A 17,872-nucleotide genomic window follows, 5' to 3' on the forward strand; every position below is an offset into this window, starting at 1 on the left:
CGGCCTATCTCTGCTGGGGGCGGGGCGGGAAGATCGCCACGCAAGTCGCTGGCCTCTGCCCGCTGCCTTAAGCGGGGCGGAGCAGCGCGGTTTTTCGCTTCCGACGTGTTTCCGGCCTTAAAGGCATTTCGCCCTTCCCTTTAAGACGCACCGCCCCCTCTCACTCATTCCCAAGATGGCGGACCTACTGGGCTCCATCCTGAGCTCCATGGAGAAGCCACCCAGCCTCGGTGACCAGGAGAGTCGGCGCAAGGCCCGAGGTGAGGATCCCAAAATCACAACCGCGTATCTTTGCCCGATTCTTGGGACCACACTTCTCCCTCTTTGAATAATGCCACCTCCTATCCTAAAGGACCCCCCACAGGCCACTTCTGAGACCCTCAGAGTCCCTAAAAGGCCTGTCGGCCTGCCCGCTGTTCTTTGCAAACAATGATTGGCTATCTCAGCTTGTCTTCTGCGCTCCTGACTCTTCTTCCTATCCTGGCCTTTTTCAGTCCTTGTTTGCGATTGGTCAACGGGCCTGCCTGTCTGCTGTTGGTGAGCTCTGATTAGCAGGATGCCTTTCTTCCGATTGGAGGATGTCGTATCCCTGCCTCGGTCCCGCACACCTCCAGTTCTATTACGATTTGGTTTAGGGCACGCCCATCCACCCGTCTGTTCCCCTCTATTGGCTAGCTCAACCAAAAGCTCTACCTTTAAAGTGTTGTCTCTTCTGACCGACCTCAACCTCAGCTCCTCCCATTGGTTGGCTGGATCCTCCTATCTTCATGCCCCTCCTTGAATTAAACCAGTCTCTCATACCTTCCACGGCCCTTTCCTAACTATAGCTTTAAAATTCCTGTGCTGCCCAACTAGATCGTGGTGTTGATTGGAGAGATGAGAGTGCCCCGCGGGCTCTGATTCGCCATCTCTCTCCCCCTCTCTCCAGCCCCGGCTGAGTAGCTAACCAGAAAGCTCGCTGGAGTTTGGCTGCCAGGGTAGGGTGCGGCCCGAAGAGGCCTACTCGGAGAGCATGTGAAGGACTCTATAGGAAGGATAGCCTTAGGTGCATCCATCTCCCAACCACGTGAGCCTTGATCATGGACAAGTCATATACCCGCACCTACTCCCCACTGCCCAAAGGAGGCAAGACAGGATGCTTTCAGAATGTCCAAAGACTTAAATATCGGTAGTCCCTTATGTACAAAACTAATTTAGTACTTTGAAAGAAATACATGTGTAGGAGAGATTAATTGGGAGTCCCAAGCTTGTCTGAAATGAGCTGAGCAACAAAGAGTAGGTAATTCAGTAAAGGGAGTGAAGTCTGTTCAGAAACTAGGGGAAAGCAGAGCTTAATAGGAAACAGGAGTTAGAGTTACTTAAATGTTTAGATGAGTAATAAGTGCTCACATCAGCTGTCGGAATGGAGGCTGTAGCCACTTGCCTTGGGTCTCAGGCTACTAAGCTGAATTTGGAACCCTGATGTGAGTTCGTAGCCTTAATGTTCTTACACTACCTCTCAAGATGCAGAAAAGACAGGAAAACAATTAGAAAACAATGAACGGCCAGGATGGAGAAGTCAGACAAGAGTCTCTAGTTTGTCAGGCCTTGAACTCTGACGTCTAACTGGACACGAGGTGCACAGGGTCAACCCTCCAGCAGCTTATGGCCTGCTAAGAGAGACAGGGAAAACAAAACAAAAAACCCACATCTTTAGCCATGAATGTGCTTAGAGCCTAGAGGAAGTCTTGACTCATGGTGAAGGATTCAGTGTTTGCAAGAGGAGGAAGAACATTCCAGAGAGAAGGAACAACGTGTGCAGAAGCATGGAATGACTGGGAAGTAGGAAGAGTTCAGTGCCACTTTGGGGACTCTCCTTTGGAAGAAGTGGACCTAGGATTTTGAAAGACCAAAAGAAAGGGACATTTGAAGCTGAGGAACAGGAGGAAGATGCCCAAATCACAAGAGGCAGCAAACACCTACCTTGGGAAATGACAGGCCTGATAAGGAACCAGTTAGAAGTAGCCGAGTGGGCCGGAGAGATGGCTCAGAGGTTAAGAGCACACACTGCTCTTCCTGAGGACCTGAATTAGATTCTCAGAACCCATGTCAGGTTCCTTACAGCTGCCTGTACCTGCCTGTACCTGGGGGATCTGACATTCCAGACCTCTGTGGGTACTTGGATTCATACATACACATATAGGCAAAATTAAGATAATAAATCTAAGGAAAAAAAGTAGTCTGAGGGCTGGAAATGTTTCTCAGTGGTGAACCACTTAGCATGTGGAAGGCCCTAGGTTTAATCCTCAATACTACATCAGTCAGTCCTAGGCTAGCATATCTGTATGTTTGAGGCCAGCATGGACTTCATAGTGAGTTTCAGGTCAGCCTGGGAGTCTCAAAGCTGGGAGTAGGGAGAGAGGGCAGGCAAGCAGGTCTTGCTTATAGTTGGGGTTGCATCTATCCCCCAAGGGGAGAGGGGATGATCTGGTACAAAGGCAGGATCTGAGAAAGGGGAGGAGTATTCAGTAAGAGAGGAGAGTTTATTTATGGCTAACTTTGGACACTTATGCCCCCAAAGACAAGGTCGATGTCTTAAGATTCTTATTGCTGTGAGTGAGGAACTACCTGACTGAAAGCACTCAATGGGCTTTTTAGACCGACATTCCACATTTCTTCTTCAGCGCCCCCCCCCCCCAGCCCCCAAGCAAACTTAATATGGCCAAACCTGTCACGACAATAGTCCATTCTCCCTTACCAATTTCTGTCTTAGAGTTTCTACTGTTGTGATAAAATACAGCTTGACCAAAAGCAATTTGAGAAGGCAAGGGTTTATTTCAGCTTAAAGTTTCACATCACAATCCATCATCAAAGGAAGTCAGGCAGGAACTGAAGCAATGATGCACTGCTTACTGGCTTGCTCCTCATGGCTTGCTAACCAGCTTTCTCACACACCCCAGGACCACCTGCCCAGGGCTGGCACCACCCACAGTGGGCTGGGCCCTCCCGTATCGATCATTAATCAAGATGGTACCCCACAGGCTTGCCCACAGGCCAGTCTTACAGTCTTATGGAGGCATGTTCTCAATTAAGGTTCCTTCCTCACAGATGACTTTACTTTGTGTCAAGTCAACAGAACAAAAACAGGGTGGGTGAGAAAGGTGTCAGACTTAGCTTCATCCTGAGCTTGAGGGGAGGGGACACTGTAAAATGTAGAAAGTTTGCCTTTAATTGGAGCACTCAGAAGACAGAGGTAGGGTGATCTCTCTGAGTTCAAGGCCAGCCTGGTCTATTATAAAGAGTTCTAAGACAGTTAAGGCTATATAGAGAGAAATTCTGTCTCAAAAACAAAAAGGAAAAAAAGTATATGTGTGTGCATGTATGTTGTATACACACACACACACGTGCGTGCGCGCATGTAAACACATATATATGTATGCATATACAATATAGGAAGTTAAAAGCTGGGTGTGGGAATGCATGCCTTTAATCCCAGCACTCCAGAGGCAGAAGTAGGCAGATACCTGATTTTGAGTCTAGCCTGGTCTACATGAGTTCCAGGACAACCAGGACTACATACTGAGATGCTGTCTCCAAAATAATAATCATATATATAGAGAGATAAAGATAAGTCATTACCCTGAACTCAGTGTATACTTTGGGCATTAAGTGACTGCTAATTGGTTATCTGGGAGAGTTGGTAAGTTGGCTGTGTGTGATTCTAGTCTTTGTGGCTTGCACTACACTGAGCTCTGGAAGGAAAAGACTGCCATCTTGGTACTCTGGGTCTTAGCACAGTGTAGGGTTGTGTTACAGAGTAAACATCAGGGAATCCTTGGTGAATGAACAGTAACTCTACTGTCCGAGCACAGCACTTCCCAGTGGTTATCAGACTTCCTTTAACCTGCCCAGCTGTCTTACCCATGTGTCAGCCCGGGCCTCATGCGCTCCTTTCTCGCCCCTAGAGCAGGCTGCCCGCCTGAAGAAACTACAAGAGCAAGACAAACAGCAAAAAGTGGAGTTTCGTAAAAGGGTGAGAACAACTGGAGAGATCAGAGGCAGCTTCTGGAAGGATTTGCAGTAAGAGTTGGAAGGTTGAGGACTTGGTTGTACTGACAGTGCCTCCAGATGGTGGAACTAAAAACCCCTGGCCCGGGAGCTGGGAAGGTGGCGGGAGGTGTAGAAAGGCCCTCCATCGGCCCAGCATATTGTGTGGCTGTCGCCTCATGTCCTCCCTTTTGTTCTTTCTCAGATGGAGAAAGAGGTGTCTGATTTCATCCAGGACAGTGGACAGATCAAGAAAAAGTTTCAGCCTATGAACAAGATAGAGCGGAGCATACTGTGAGTGTCCTCTGGGCTTCAGGAGATGAGAGCAGAGGGACCTGGCGGAGCCAGGGACCAGACTCCTTATGGCTCATGCACTCTGCTGCCTTCTCTTTGCAGACATGATGTGGTAGAGGTTGCTGGCCTCACATCCTTCTCCTTTGGAGAAGATGATGACTGTCGCTATGTCATGATCTTCAAAAAGGTAAAAAGCCTGAGCCCGCTCCCTCCTCTAAGCCTATCCGTGCACCTGAGGGGAGTGGCATCTCTTGTATATTTGGACTTTGACTCTCCTTTTCTCTTCATCTCCAGGAGTTTGCACCCTCAGATGAAGAGCTAGATTCCTACCGTCATGGAGAAGAGTGGGACCCCCAGAAGGCTGAGGAGAAGCGGAAGCTAAAGGTGAGCTGTTTCTGGCAGGCCCTGGAGCACATAACCATCACCTGGAAGAGGCCAGCTGGGGTCAGGGCCTTGAGCACAGGTACCCTACCTCTGTGCCCTTAGGAGCTCGCTCAGAAGCAGGAGGAAGAGGCAGCTCAGCAGGGACCTGCAGTAGTGAGTCCTGCCAGCGACTACAAGGACAAGTATAGCCATCTTATTGGCAAAGGAGCAGCGAAAGATGCAGCCCACATGCTACAGGCCAACAAGACCTATGGCTGTGGTGAGCCATGGCAGGAGCTGGGGGAGGCCTGGGGGAGAACATAGTGTGGGGGAGGGAGCAGGGACTGAGATCTTGCCCATCCTCCCCTCTGCTGCTAGTGCCTGTGGCCAACAAGCGGGACACACGCTCCATAGAAGAGGCCATGAATGAGATCAGAGCCAAGAAACGTCTGCGGCAGAGTGGGGAAGAGTTGCCGACTGCCTCCTAGGCATCCCTCCAGCAAGGCAGGGGCATGGAGGGACCCATCTTGGAGCCCCATCTCTACACTATGAGGCCCTGCCAGCTGCCACTCAGGCTAGAGGAGAAGCAGATGTTTATCACTGCTGGAATTTGGATGTATGGTGTGTGTGTGTGTGTGTGTGTGTGTGTGTGTGTGTGTGTGTGTGTGTGTAAAACTGTGTGAGTATTTAATCTGTATTCTCTATTACCCTTGGAACTTTCTTCCCCATGGGCCTGGGGTTACTTTACATTGAATAAACACTGTTTGACCCAATGTTCTGACTTGTACATAGACATGTGGCTACCAAGCCAATGGTGGGACATGTCTTTAATCCTAACACTTGGGAGGTAAAGCCAAGCAGATCTCTGTGAGTTAGAGGCCAGCCTGATCTACAGAGAAAGTTCCAGGACAGCCAGGGCTACACAGACTAACCTTGTTGAGAGAGAGAGAGAGAGAGAGAGAGAGAGAGAGAGAGAGAGAGAGAGAGAGAGAGAGAGAGAACACTAGAATGAATTGTGGCTATTACCTCCATTGGCAGACAAAAAAATAATTAGATTGAATAGTATAACATTGCTGTTTAAGCTAAAGATGGCCGATTATTAGCACTGTTACTGTAACACATTTTTTTATTTTTGTGGTGCTAGATTGAACTCTGGGCCTTATGACTACTGGGTACTCATCATTAAGCCAGCATGATGTTTCCTTTTTTTTAGATTTATGTGTATGAATGTTTTACCTGCTCTGAAGAGGGCATTGGAGGCCCTAGAACTGGAGTTAGCGATAGTTGTGAGCTTCCAAGTCAGTGCTGGGGGCTGAAGCCTGGTGCTTGTAAGAGCAGCGGATGCCCTTCAGCACAGAAGCCCCTAAGCTTGGAGGCTGAGACAGGCCTTACTGCATAGCCCAAGCTGCCCTGACACTTGCTGTCCCAACTCCATCTCCCAAGGCCTAAGATTACAGACGTAAGCCACCACACCCAGCTAAGATATATTACTTTTAAGGCTGAAGCCAGGCATTCTGTGTCCTGGATTTACCAGTTGTTAACTCTGCTGTGTTGGAAAAAGGTATTTTCAACTCATTGTGCCTTGGTTTCCCGGTGCGTCAAAGGGGGATAAGAATGGTAAATGTCTGATAGGACTGTTTCAAAGTTTATGTAGGTTAATGCTGTCAAGTGTTTCGGACACTTCAGACCCTCCCAAGCGCCACTGAAGTGGGAAATGCTCTCATTAGCCTTTAATCCTGGAGAAGCATGTAGTCTGGCTGTGGCCTGGTCCTGATCCCCAATGCCAGGAGCAGTCCTCCCTCTCCATCTGCCTTGCCCGCTCACTGCTGCTTCCACTGACGGACGCCTCTCCAGCTCCTTTTCACCAAAGGTTTTTGCTTTCTCTAGCTTCATTCCAAACTTTGAAATTCTCTGTTCTACTTCCATTGAGCTTTCAAATCCCTTACTTCCTTGTCACAGCAGGTCACATGATATTCTCTGCCTTCTTCCCTGTCTCCCACCCCCACCCCCACCTGTCCTTCCTGGCAAGCTCTTCATTCATTCCCTCCATTCATTCATTCCCTCCATTCATTCATTCCCTCATTCCTTCCTTCCAAGGAGTGCACACCATGGTATTGTTTGGCAGTGTTTATTTCTGGGAGAAGGGCTTGAAGGCCTGTGTCCTGTGCAATCCTGGAGTCTCCAGCTTCTCATTTGGCCTTTGGATTACGGAACTTTCGTCCAGCAAAGACAGCTTTGTCCCCAAGAGCCTCCTCAATCCTACCCCCCCCCAAAAAAAAATCAGAGCTAGTTACTACCTTAACCCAGGAGCGCCTTCCTCTCCCCACTGTGTAGGCCTCTGTACAAACTGTACCTCATGAGCTGGTTGTATTTTGCCAGGCGCTCTGAACGGCAGGGGGCACCAGTCTTGATCTGAGGTGGGAAAACCATTTGGAGGGGTTGGTTTGGGCCCCAAAGGAGCAGGCTGTAGTGGTATCCAACTTAGATGACCCAAGTGATACCAAGGTGACTAAGGAAACTTGGTTAGATACTCAGTGGAGGGAAACTCCGAGTACCTGTCCTGTGCAGAGTCCCACCACAAGGTCAGCAATGAAAGTGTCTTCGGTCTCCCCAGAACGGTGGCTCACCATCACTCCCCAGCCATTAGACTGTGCCAGTTTGCAGCTGTGTGGGAAGACATTTGATGCAGCCTTATGTGACCACTTCAATAAGAAAGCCAGGGGCAGGCAAGGTAGAACTTTCCATTTGTTTTGGGCAGTGACTACATTCTTTGGGAAGTAGAGATTTCTGATCTTGGATTAGGATGGTCAGAAGATGGCAAGAAGAAGAACACAATACAGGAGGGAGGCTAAGGGACAGGGCAGAGCCACAACGGCAAAAGTCTTAGAAACAAGCGGAGGGTTAGTCAGAGCCTTGGGGTTAAAAGGCTTGAGTGGGTCAGGTGCCCCAGGAAAGGCAGACTCATGGCAAGAGCGGCAGTGGCTGGAGCGGAGCTGAGTCAGGAGGCACTCACGCCTGGATGGATTCTGTCACTGAGCCGATCTGGTTGACCTTGAGTAGCAGGCAATTGCAGGCCTTCTTCTCAACAGCCTGAGCAATCCTCTTGGGGTTGGTGACTGTGAGGTCATCTCCCACAATCTGGATGTCCACCCCAGAGAGGAACGAGGTCCATGTGGCCCAGTCATCCTGGTCAAAGGGGTCTTCAATGGAGACCACTGGAGGGGAGGCGGGAGCACAGCTGAGGTTAGAGATGGGGCCTGAGGGAGGGATCTGGTCAAAGGGCTCTTCAGTAGAGACCACTGGTGGGGAGGCGGGAGCCTGATGGAGGGATGACAGGTAGCAGAGGCTAAATGGAGACTAGGAATGAGCTAAGGATGGAAAGGACTGAATTGTGACAAAGCCAAATACTGAAACCTACGTTAGGTAACTACAGAAGTCACAGGCGGTGGGGAAAGCACCTGGAAATCTCACCAGGATAGTTCTTGATGAAGTTCTTGTACAGCTCCCCAAGTTTCTCCCCACTGATGTGCCTCGCAGGATCATCAGGTGACTTGAAGTCCAGATCATACTTCCCGTTGCGATAGAACTCAGATGCTGCCACATCCATGCCGATTACCACCTTGTCTGGGTAACCAGCCGCCTGAATGGCTGTCTTTAGCAGCTCCAGGGCTAGGAGAGCGGCAAGAAATGACCTGAGACTCCAGCATCCCTGTATCTGCAGCCTCTCTTTCCCCCCACCTCAGGCGCTCTACACCCCAGGATGTTCAGCACTGACCCTCATTGTTCTCCAGGATGTTGGGTGCAAAGCCGCCCTCGTCCCCCACGTTGGTGGCGTCCTTCCCGTACTTGGCCTTGATGACCCCCTTGAGGTGGTGGTAGACCTCAGCACCAATGCGCATGGCTTCCTTGAAGGAGCTGGCTCCCACTGGCAGAATCATGAACTCCTGCATGGCTAGCTTGTTTCCAGCATGGGAGCCCCCATTGATCACATTGAAGGCCTGGGACACAGAAGTTAGTGCTCAGAACTGGGTGGCACAGAGGTCAATGGTGAGAGGGAGCTGGAGGTGAAGCTGCACTCTGCTCCCTCGCACAGTGGTCTAGGATGCATCATTGTGCTCCTAAGAGCCTCTCCCTTTCTACAACATGGTAGCCATGCTTACTTCCCTACTGTTCTGACAGTTGAGAGAAACCAAATATAAATATGACAAGGAATAATTTTATGGCATTCTAAATGAATGAGCGCTTGTTTCACTCTCAAAATAGCTTTGGAAACTGTACACTCTTATTAATTTCTTCTTTACAGATGAAAAAGGTGAGGCATAGAGGTTAAATAACTTGCCTAAGATCCAACAACTAGAAAATAGGAAAGGCCAGGGTCTGAACCCAGCAGGTATCTCCAGAATCTTAACACATTCTTCCTAGTAACAAGAAATGGTAACACTATTACTAAGTTCTGTCCAGCCCATGCAGGGCTCCAAGGATGGAATGACTGGGGCAGCAAGCGAATGAAGACGAGACAGAGGATGGACACACAGACAGAAAAGCTGGGACTGGACAGAGGGCTCTCTGATGGAAAACCTCAGTGCTCCAGAAGTTCGATGTGTTTACTCCGCAGCTCAGCATGTTTGTTACATAGCGCTGGGCTGAGAAGTGGGTTATCACATACATGTAAACACGGAGGTGGGGTCTATGGTATACAGCTGCACCACAGGAACAGGCTTAGGGGATCTTGGCAAGTGCAGTCTTTGTAGAGGAGCAGTCTTCAGACTATAGGCATCCAAAGCGGAGGGAGCTATGGGGGACATATTATGCACTCTCAACACTTGCACTTGGTCAGGAGGAAGGCAGAAGACTTCACCCAGCCTCTGAACCTCAGCCTGGGGAAGGCTTTGCCGCTCCTCATGGGTCTGAGGCCCGGGGTCACTGACAAGGCTGGCTCATGCCATTCACCCAGGGCTTTGCACACTTGGAACTCTCGTTCTGCACCCTACAAAATTCAAGGGGCTACTATGAAGAGGACAACGTTTTAAGTAGTCTCAGAGAATACAAAGACACACTGAGACCTTTGCCCTGAAGATGCTTTCAAACATGACTGCAGAAATCAGGCAGGAGCCGGAATGAGGTCTGAGGAGCTGGCCTGAGCCTGGAATGTGAAGGACGGGACCTGGCCAGGGAAGGAGGTCTCAAGAGGCTTAGCTTTAGATGGTGGGAAAGGAGGAGGGGCTGGAGCACTGCAGGAAAAGATTTCATTTCAGGAAATGCTTCTTTGGAGCAGGATCTGAAAAGGTAGATTTTCTGGGGGCTGGGGGGGACTGCTCAAGCATTCCTAGCTAGGGAGGGGCAGCTGTCCTAAGATTCAGCACAACCACACTCACAGGCACAGGAAGTACGAGGTCAGGATTCCCTGCAAGGTCTGCGATGTGTCGGTACAGAGGGACCCCTTTCTCAGCTGCTCCAGCCTTACAAACGGCCAGGGACACACCCAGGATGGCATTGGCCCCAAACTTGGCTAGTAGGAGGCAAGCAGGGAGAAGGCATGAGTGCTCTTCCAGGTTTGGGGTTGATTCCTTGAGCATGCCCTCCAGTCACCCCAGGAAGAAGCTTCTGAAACTACTTGACATTAAGATTTTGTTAACTCATCTCTCTTTCCTAGCCTGTGGATCTTTGGTAGTTCACCCCCCCCCCCTTCCCTGGGCCAAGAGTTTCACATGTGTCTACTGCCAGGCAGCCAGGCCTGGCAGAAGCCAGGCATCAGGAAATGCCTGTGGAATGAATAAAAGGCTACCCAGCTACGGTGTGCCCCAAGATGTGGGACAGAAAGAGCCCAGCCAGCTGTCAGTGGCTTCCACCCTCGCTGCACACCACACCCTTCCCACCTCTGGCACCTCACTCACACTTATTCTCGGTCCCATCCAGCTCAATCATAAATTTGTCAACTTTTTCTTGATCCACAACACTTAGTTTCTGGAAGAGGCAGAGGTTTGGTCTTTTCAGGAGTCAGTCAGGTAACGTGCAGGATGAACGATAAGTGAAACTACTTGGAGTGGGGCTTCCTGAGGGAAGGCACGGGGTCACAGGGGGGAGAGAAGGGGGAGCTGCTCCACTTGCCTTCTCCAGCAGAGCAGGACCTAGAGTCTTGTTGATGTGCTCCACAGCCTTCAGCACTCCTGGAGGCCAGAGAAAGGGTTCAGATGTCTAAGTGGTTAGGCCTCCTCCCATGTGGGTCCTCTGTGGTTCGGAGTCAGCCTGCATGGCCCGCACGGCCCCCATGGCCCCCATGGCTCTCACGGCCCGCACCCCACGGCTCGCACGGCCCCCACGGCTTGCACGGCCCACACGGCCCACACGGCTCGCACGGGCTCCTTCAGGCCAGCTTGGTCTTTGCTCACCTTTCCCCAGGTATCGTGATTTGTCTCCATCTCGAAGTTCCAGTGCTTCATAGATACCCGTGGAAGCTCCACTGGGCACAGCTGCTCGGAATCGGCCTGGGCAGGAGGAACTGGCACATCAGAAGGAGTCCACCCACAAAGGCCTGGGGTCACCTCCCTGGACCCAAGGATAGGAGCAAATACAGAGAAACTCCTGCTTCCCCCAGCTTTGCAGCCAGGAAGAGAAGCGGGTCTGCAAAGAAGTCTGGGGGAAGGAACCTCTGATGAAGGACAGGGTGTGGTAGAGAACTCTTGGGGAAGGAGCAGGTGAGGTTGAGGATTTTCTGGGGCAAACCAATTCAGCAAGCCTGTGTTACCCTTGGCTGTGTGCAGGTCCACCTCCACGGTGGGGTTGCCCCTGGAGTCCAGGATTTCTCGGGCAAAGATTTTTTGCATGGCCATGGCTGTACCACAAGAGATGTGAGTGAGCGAGCACGCGTGGACAGTTGATCCCTTAAGGAACTAGAAATCCCTTGCCCTTTTAAGAGTCTTCTCCACCCGAAGAAGGCAGGTGCTGGAGCTAAAAATACCCCATAAAAAGGTCACAGACCAAAGAGGAAGGCAGGCTGGTCCCCTCCCCCACTCGGACTAGCTCGCTCCACCCTCCCAATCAGAGAATCAAGAGCTCATAACTTTATAACTCTCCAGATGACACCACTCCCTGAGTCTCTCACCAAGCTTATACCTTCTTGCACCTTTATGATTAAGTAATCTGCTTGCTACATCTTCCTACCTCTCAAACCCATCTGGTTCTCCTTGTCCCATTCCCAAGTCCTCCTAGACCCCAGAATCTCTGCCTGGCTCAATGGTGTCTTCTCTACTTTCCCATTCTTCAGAGCCTTCTTTCCTGTATCTGCCAGTACCCCTCAGTATTTAATTCTGCTTCCTCCAATCTGGCCTCTCTCAAGTACCCTCGGTCCTAGGAATTAAAAAAGCCAAAATTCCCCTCACTTTTCCCCAGCCAGCACCACCTCATAGCTGCACGCCATGTAACTGACGGTTTACCAAACCTGTAATGTCTTCCTTGGAGCTTTGAGCGGAGCGTCTCCTCTAGGTAGCAGCTGGGACAGTGTCAGCTCACCCCCTCTCAGGCTGGGCATTTATCTCCAAGCCACCCTGTCCCCCAGCCAGCCCCGCCTCCCTCATTCCATCATCCTCCCCTCCATACCTGGAAGGCAGCCAAGTGCCCACTACAGCCTGGAGCAGAAGCTTCTGGCCTGGGGCATGCAGCCCCCTTCTTAAAAGTTCATGATTACCCTTATGCATTTTCTTTCTGCCCCCCAATAAAAGTCTCTACTTTGAGGTCCACTCTTTGGGAAAGCTGGAGAGAGGCTTCTGATGGGAGGGTCTTTCCCCTCAAACTTACATTCCCCCCTTTGCAAAGGTTAAAGAGGAACCAGTGCCCTTTTGGAAAGGCCAGGGGTAATCTGAGCCCTGCAGGCTGAGGAGGGGGCCTAGAAAAGGGGCTGCAAGACTGACGTGTACACGTGCTCCACGCAGTCAGAGGCAGGCAGCGGCGCAGGCCGCACAGTTGGGGGAAGGCATCAGTGATGCTGAGCCAGCTCTGCGGTCTAAAGTCGACACCCCTCGACCAAAGAAGGCCAGCGCTTTCACCTCGCAGGGTCCTCAGAACAGCCATCCCGGCACCACTCCACCCTATCTTCTCTTGGCCAGTGATGAGCTATGAGAGGCCAGGAGACGAATATAGACCAGCACTGAGCGCTGGCCTGGCTCCCGACAGATACTGCTGGGACAGCATTTATGTCCCTGCGTGAAGTCTAAGTGGTCAGGAGCCCTTTTCTCCACCGACTGTGGGCACTTCAGCGTTCAATCCTTGCCTATCAAAGAATGGTGTTATATCACGAATGGAAAAAAAAAAAAAACATGAATGGACGGGAAGAGGGGGATGACCCTTTGTAAACTCTTGGACTCCCGTGGCCACTCTGTCCATCCATTTACAGCACCGCAGGAAGTGAATCTCTGCACTGGTAACTCTCTCCGCCTGGGCAGGTCTAGGGCTAGTGTGGGGTCTGCCCGGCGCTCCGTGGAAGTCTGGCGGGCTGACCGGCTGGTTTCTCCGGGCGTCTCAGCTTTTCACTCGCCGGCGCGGGAGCGGGTGACTCACGCGGCGGCGGCTCTCGAGCGCTCCTCCCCGTCGGCCCTACCCTCGGGGTCGCCCTCCTTGCCTCCACCCTAGGGTCCCCCACCTGCCGTCGCGTCCCCGTCCCGCCCCTCCTCTCTTATCTCCTGCCGCTCCCTGCAGGATTTTTCCACCCCCGGGCGGGAGGCGCGCAGATCAGAGGTCAAGGGATGGCGGGCGCAGACCGCCACGTGCCCCAGCGCGGCCCCGCCCGTGACTCAGCCACGCGGCTGTCGAAGAACCTGGGCTGGGGGGGCGTGGGGAGCCAGGATTTTGGAATGAACATTAGGGAACCCAACCCGGCCCCAGAGAGGCGGCGAACCAAGTCCCTCCACTAGGAGAGGCTGCACACCCCGGCGCCCCTCCTCTGAGGGACCGGAAGCGGCCGAGCCCCTCAGAGGCTAGGGTCCCGGGTGACTCCTTCACTCCCTCCAGCCTCACCCAGCTGCCACTCGTCCCCAGACCTGCTCGGCCGCGAGTGAGCTGACCGCACATAAGTGCTTAGCAAAAGTTTTACGGGAAAAGAAGAAAGCCCCAATGGGTCCAAAGTAGAGGGGACTTTCCTCTTCTTGTAAAAGTTATCATCCTTGGTACTTTAGTAGTATTCTTCCGCCTTGAAAAATGAGTCCCGTCGTGTCACCACCCGACTGGTGCCCCTATTCAGTGACCTCAAGTAGACAGGGTTCAGGCATGGGGTGAGGCTGAGCTGGTGCGGATCCAGCGAAGGGAATGATTCCTCTGGAATATAGGGACGTGCTCGAATGAGCCCAACGTGTGCGCACTCTGCAGACGGTTGGGACAGGTGCCCTGGATGGAGACCTTTAGTACTGAAAACGACTGGAGTATTAGATCAATTTCACTTTTGCTTCCTTATTGTTTTAACTAAACGTGGAGAAGGCAGCAGCGCACTACCCAGGGCGTCTGCCCGTCCCGACTGCTAGGGACGCGTCTTCCGTCTTCGAGAAGGTCCAAATCTGTCCCGCCAGGCGCGCGCTCACGCAGCCAAGCCGCTAGCCCCAACCGCCCCACGCGCTGCCTTCTCACTGCCCCGGCGCAGGCGCGGGCGCGGGCGCGGGCGCGGGCTCGGACGCACGCGCCGCCGCCGCCCGCCGTTCCTTCCCTCCCGCGGAGGTGGGGGTTGGGGGGTGGAGGAATGATTCGGTTTAACCCTGGGTTCCCCGAACCCACTTTAATTTGCTCAATCTTACTAATTTTCCTTTTTTTCTTTCCCTGCTTCCTCTGGCTTCCTCCTTCTATGGCAAAGTGGTTTGTATTCAGTATGAACTGGAGCGAGCTCTAACCTTAACCTCTCTCCTGCCACCACCACTCTAGCTTTCCATCGAACTCGGCAAATTTTGCCAAAAGGGGGGGGAGGGCTTTTTAAAATTGCATTTGCAAAAGTTCGCTATCTGGCCTGGCAAGAGGGGGGGGGATGGAGGGAGGGAATGGGGAACAGGCCCCGCCCCGCCGCCCTTTGCAAATAAAAATCTAGGGGGGGGGGGAGGAGCAGGAAGTGGCGGTGCGAGGGCTGCTGCACAGCTAACAGAGCCGCGTTCCGGACGGCAGCGCGTGCCCCGAGCTCTCTGCCTTCCCCCGCCCGCCAGCCCGAGCCCAGCCCGCGATCCTAGCAGCAGCCCACAGAGCAGCCCCAGCAGCAGCGCCATGGCCGGGTGGAACGCCTACATCGACAGCCTTATGGCGGACGGGACCTGTCAGGACGCGGCCATCGTAGGCTACAAGGACTCGCCCTCGGTCTGGGCCGCCGTCCCCGGGAAGACCTTCGTTAGCATTACGGTACTGCGAGGCTTGTGCGGTTCCGGGCAATGACCAGGCTTAGACCCTCTGGGAGACATGGGTGGGGGCGGGCGCAGTCTAGTGAGGGCAGCGAGAGGCCATGATCCGGTCCTCTCCCTGAAGCGGCGCGAATGGCGGCTGCATGAAACTAGGTCCCTCTGTTGCCCCCCAAGCTCTACGCCCCTCGGCGGCGGCGCCCATCTCGCCCGCCGCCCCGCTTTCTGCGACGGGGCGTTACATCCGGGGCACAGGGCGGGGAGGGGCGCGCCGCCCGGTGCGGCGGCCCACTTCCGCCTCCTCCAGGGCGGGGCAGGCACGCGCTGCAATTTTAGCCTGGGATTATGATTGATAAGGGGCTTGGGGAGCCTGGACGCCCCTTTGGGCCGACTGCTCGCTCAACCTCCACCATTGTTTCCCCTTATGCTGATGGGAGCGCCAGGCGCGTGGCCTTGGGCCCTTGCTGGACCTCGGTAGCACCCTGCCCCTCCCAACTCCGTTAGAGAGGGCGAGGCCGCCACACACACACCCCCAATTCGGCACGTTAGCCTCAACATTCCTTTGAGGCCAATCCCGGAAGTCCCCTCACCCTCCCTTCCCGCCATCCGGCCGGGCCCGGAGTAGGGGAACTTTGAGAGAAGTTCTGAGACGGTAAAAGTGAAGGAATAAGGTTGCTGCTGTCCCTACCACCACCTTCCCTGACCACACTGCCCGGAAGTGGGGAGGGGGAGCGGAAGTTCGAATGGGGGGGAAAGGGGATTTCCGGGCGGGAGGGTACCGGATATAGGGGTTTGGGGTTTAGGGGGGAGAAGGAGAAACGTTCTCTGGGATGTCTAGACTCAAAGACAGACTACTCTCCCGTCCTTATAAACTTTTTAAACTTAATTAGAAAGCCCCCAGGGGTCAGCTTCCTTATCTTGGGGCATAGCTACCTGGACCTACCCTCTAGGTTACCGGGAGACCCAGGCGTCCGGGCTCCTCACAACGCCTGCAGAACCTTTGACCAAATAAGGACAAAGTTACTTCTCCTCCCTTCCTACCCCCTCCCTTCCCCTCTCCGCTTCTGCTTTTCCTGAAGAACTGTTCTGAGCATCCAAAGGCTCTCCTCGATCATTGATCGATTTTTGGTACCCAGCATTTGCTTTCTCTATTAAACATGAAAATATAAGACTTCGGAGGAATAGTTTTTCTCCCTGGACCCATTTTCTAGACTTTAGGACATGATGGTTCCCCCCCCCCCCCCAACTTTTGATAGTGTGTATGAAGCACCTTTCCCTCCAACTCCACAGTACGGAAGAGGACGAGTTATGCAGGTGCACTAACTTAACGAGGTGATTGATTCTTTTAGCCAGCTGAGGTTGGTGTCCTGGTAGGCAAAGACCGGTCAAGTTTTTTCGTGAATGGGCTGACACTTGGGGGCCAGAAATGTTCTGTGATCCGGGACTCACTGCTGCAAGACGGGGAATTTACAATGGATCTTCGTACCAAGAGCACCGGAGGAGCCCCCACCTTCAATGTCACTGTCACCATGACTGCCAAGAGTGAGTTTGACTGATTCTCTAGCTTTGAACTTCCTAACCTTCTGTTAGTCACTTCATGTGTACTCAGTGTCAAGGCTGCAAAACAGTATTTTACTCTGCTGGATATGGGAACCTTGGATGGTCCTTTGGGTTCTGCCTCTAGTTCCCCATCTTGTAAAGAAACTAAATTACATTGCATTAGTTCCTTCTTGGCTTTGAGCTTTTTGAGACTAGTTTGCTTGGAGTAGTTGGGATCTTAAGTCAGCATTGGCTCTGGTCTTGAGTTCTGTAAGGACTTGAGAGGTAGGAAGCTCATCTACCACAATTCCTGGCCACACCCGTCCACAGCTTGGAAGCCTGGGACCTACCTCTGAATTTTGCCTTTTTCTTCACTAGTCTTAAGCTTTTTTTCCTTCCTTGAAAAGCTCTATTGTTTTAGGGTGACTGACAGCCTGCCTGTGTATAAGGGGGGAGGGCTGGTTAGGAGGGATGAGGTTAGGTTACAACCCCTGGGGCTGGACAGCTGCTGAACAGCTGGCAGGGTTGAATTGTGACACCTGGGTCTAGCTTCCTCTCTCTCTCCTCCAGCGCTAGTCCTGCTGATGGGCAAAGAAGGTGTCCACGGTGGTTTGATCAACAAGAAATGTTATGAAATGGCCTCTCACCTGCGGCGTTCCCAGTACTGACCTCATCTGTCCCTTCCCCCACCGTTCCCTTTGGCTTTTGCACCCCCTTCTTTCCATACACACACATACCATTATTTTTTGGGCCATTATCCCATTTCCTTATTGCTGCCAAAACCACATGGGCTGGGGGCTGGGGCTGGACGGACAGATACCTCCCCCTACCCATACCCCCCTCCTGTGTGTGTTTGGAAAAAATTTTTTGTTTTTGGGTTTCGTTTTTGTTTTTTGGTCTTTTTTTTTTTTCTGAATAAAAAAAGATTCTACTAACAAGGACCTGTGTGGTTTGCACTTGGCATTAGTTGGAAACAGGTACTGTGACCCTCAATTGAGCCTCAGTTAGGTACCTCCTTCTTGGCTGTGTCCAGGATTTCCTTCTTTTCTCAGCCCAAGGACTTCTTCCATGTACTTAGTCATGTGACCTAGGCCCCTCTAGAGTGGCATTATCATTTCAGGTCCAGTTGAATTAGTATGTAATGGAACATAGCATTCAGACCAGAAGAATGGGTCCAAGCCTGCGGGTGAGGCAGGGCCACTTGAGTCATCTGTGTAGGTGGGGCTCCCCCTCCCTGAGTCATAGCAAATGCAGCTAGGGCTGTCGCCTGACAAGTGGCTATTCTTCCAGAA

At 52.4% G+C, this 17,872-nt stretch overlaps 3 protein-coding genes across 7 annotated transcripts; 2 read left to right on the top strand and 1 right to left on the bottom strand.

Moving 5' to 3' along the window:
• Positions 1-45: 45 nt before the first annotated feature.
• Positions 46-5,456, top strand: Spag7 (sperm associated antigen 7). Its single transcript, XM_052193995.1, has 7 exons — positions 46-260; positions 3,945-4,012; positions 4,232-4,320; positions 4,423-4,507; positions 4,615-4,704; positions 4,807-4,963; positions 5,062-5,456. Exons 1-7 carry the CDS (start codon positions 176-178, stop codon positions 5,169-5,171), a joined length of 684 nt encoding a protein of 227 aa, XP_052049955.1. The 5' UTR covers positions 46-175; the 3' UTR covers positions 5,172-5,456.
• Positions 5,457-6,795: 1,339 nt separating this feature from the next.
• On the bottom strand, positions 6,796-14,665 carry Eno3 (enolase 3). 5 transcript variants are annotated; one of them, XM_052196970.1, is made up of 12 exons: positions 13,693-14,665; positions 11,429-11,515; positions 11,073-11,168; positions 10,792-10,850; positions 10,578-10,647; positions 10,059-10,192; positions 8,459-8,681; positions 8,155-8,352; positions 7,697-7,898; positions 7,239-7,347; positions 7,037-7,095; positions 6,796-6,942 (listed from the first exon to the last, which is right to left on the bottom strand). In XM_052196970.1, exons 2-12 carry the CDS (start codon positions 11,511-11,513, stop codon positions 6,873-6,875), a joined length of 1,305 nt encoding a protein of 434 aa, XP_052052930.1. In that variant the 5' UTR covers positions 11,514-11,515; positions 13,693-14,665; the 3' UTR covers positions 6,796-6,872. The 5 variants fall into 5 exon arrangements, with proteins under 5 accessions (XP_052052930.1, XP_052052931.1, XP_052052929.1 ...); XM_052196971.1 differs by lacking the exon at positions 13,693-14,665 and adding an exon at positions 12,280-13,679; XM_052196969.1 differs by lacking the exon at positions 13,693-14,665 and adding an exon at positions 12,122-12,225.
• Positions 14,666-14,782: 117 nt separating this feature from the next.
• Pfn1 (profilin 1) lies at positions 14,783-17,521 on the top strand. Its single transcript, XM_052196977.1, has 3 exons — positions 14,783-15,045; positions 16,391-16,583; positions 17,151-17,521. The coding sequence occupies exons 1-3, from the start codon at positions 14,914-14,916 to the stop codon at positions 17,246-17,248; spliced, it is 423 nt and encodes a 140-aa protein (XP_052052937.1). The 5' UTR covers positions 14,783-14,913; the 3' UTR covers positions 17,249-17,521.
• Positions 17,522-17,872: the final 351 nt, after the last annotated feature.

This window comes from Apodemus sylvaticus, chromosome 10 (assembly GCF_947179515.1).
Source record: "Apodemus sylvaticus chromosome 10, mApoSyl1.1, whole genome shotgun sequence".
NCBI lineage: Eukaryota > Metazoa > Chordata > Mammalia > Rodentia > Muridae > Apodemus > Apodemus sylvaticus.

Coding starts and splice junctions, on each gene's coding strand:
- Spag7 (XM_052193995.1), top strand. CDS start 176: ATGGCGGACCTACTGGGCTCCATCCTGAGCTCCATGGAGAAGCCACCC. Junction 261..3,944: donor GAGTCGGCGCAAGGCCCGAG/GTGAGGATCCCA, acceptor TCTCGCCCCTAG/AGCAGGCTGCCCGCCTGAAG. Junction 4,964..5,061: donor CAACAAGACCTATGGCTGTG/GTGAGCCATGGC, acceptor CTCTGCTGCTAG/TGCCTGTGGCCAACAAGCGG.
- Eno3 (XM_052196970.1), bottom strand. CDS start 11,513: ATGGCCATGCAAAAAATCTTTGCCCGAGAAATCCTGGACTCCAGGGGC. Junction 8,353..8,458: donor CATCCTGGAGAACAATGAGG/GTCAGTGCTGAA, acceptor CCGCTCTCCTAG/CCCTGGAGCTGCTAAAGACA. Junction 6,943..7,036: donor AAATACAACCAGCTCATGAG/GTACAGTTTGTA, acceptor GGGGGGGGGTAG/GATTGAGGAGGCTCTTGGGG.
- Pfn1 (XM_052196977.1), top strand. CDS start 14,914: ATGGCCGGGTGGAACGCCTACATCGACAGCCTTATGGCGGACGGGACC. Junction 15,046..16,390: donor AGACCTTCGTTAGCATTACG/GTACTGCGAGGC, acceptor TGATTCTTTTAG/CCAGCTGAGGTTGGTGTCCT. Junction 16,584..17,150: donor TGTCACCATGACTGCCAAGA/GTGAGTTTGACT, acceptor TCTCTCCTCCAG/CGCTAGTCCTGCTGATGGGC.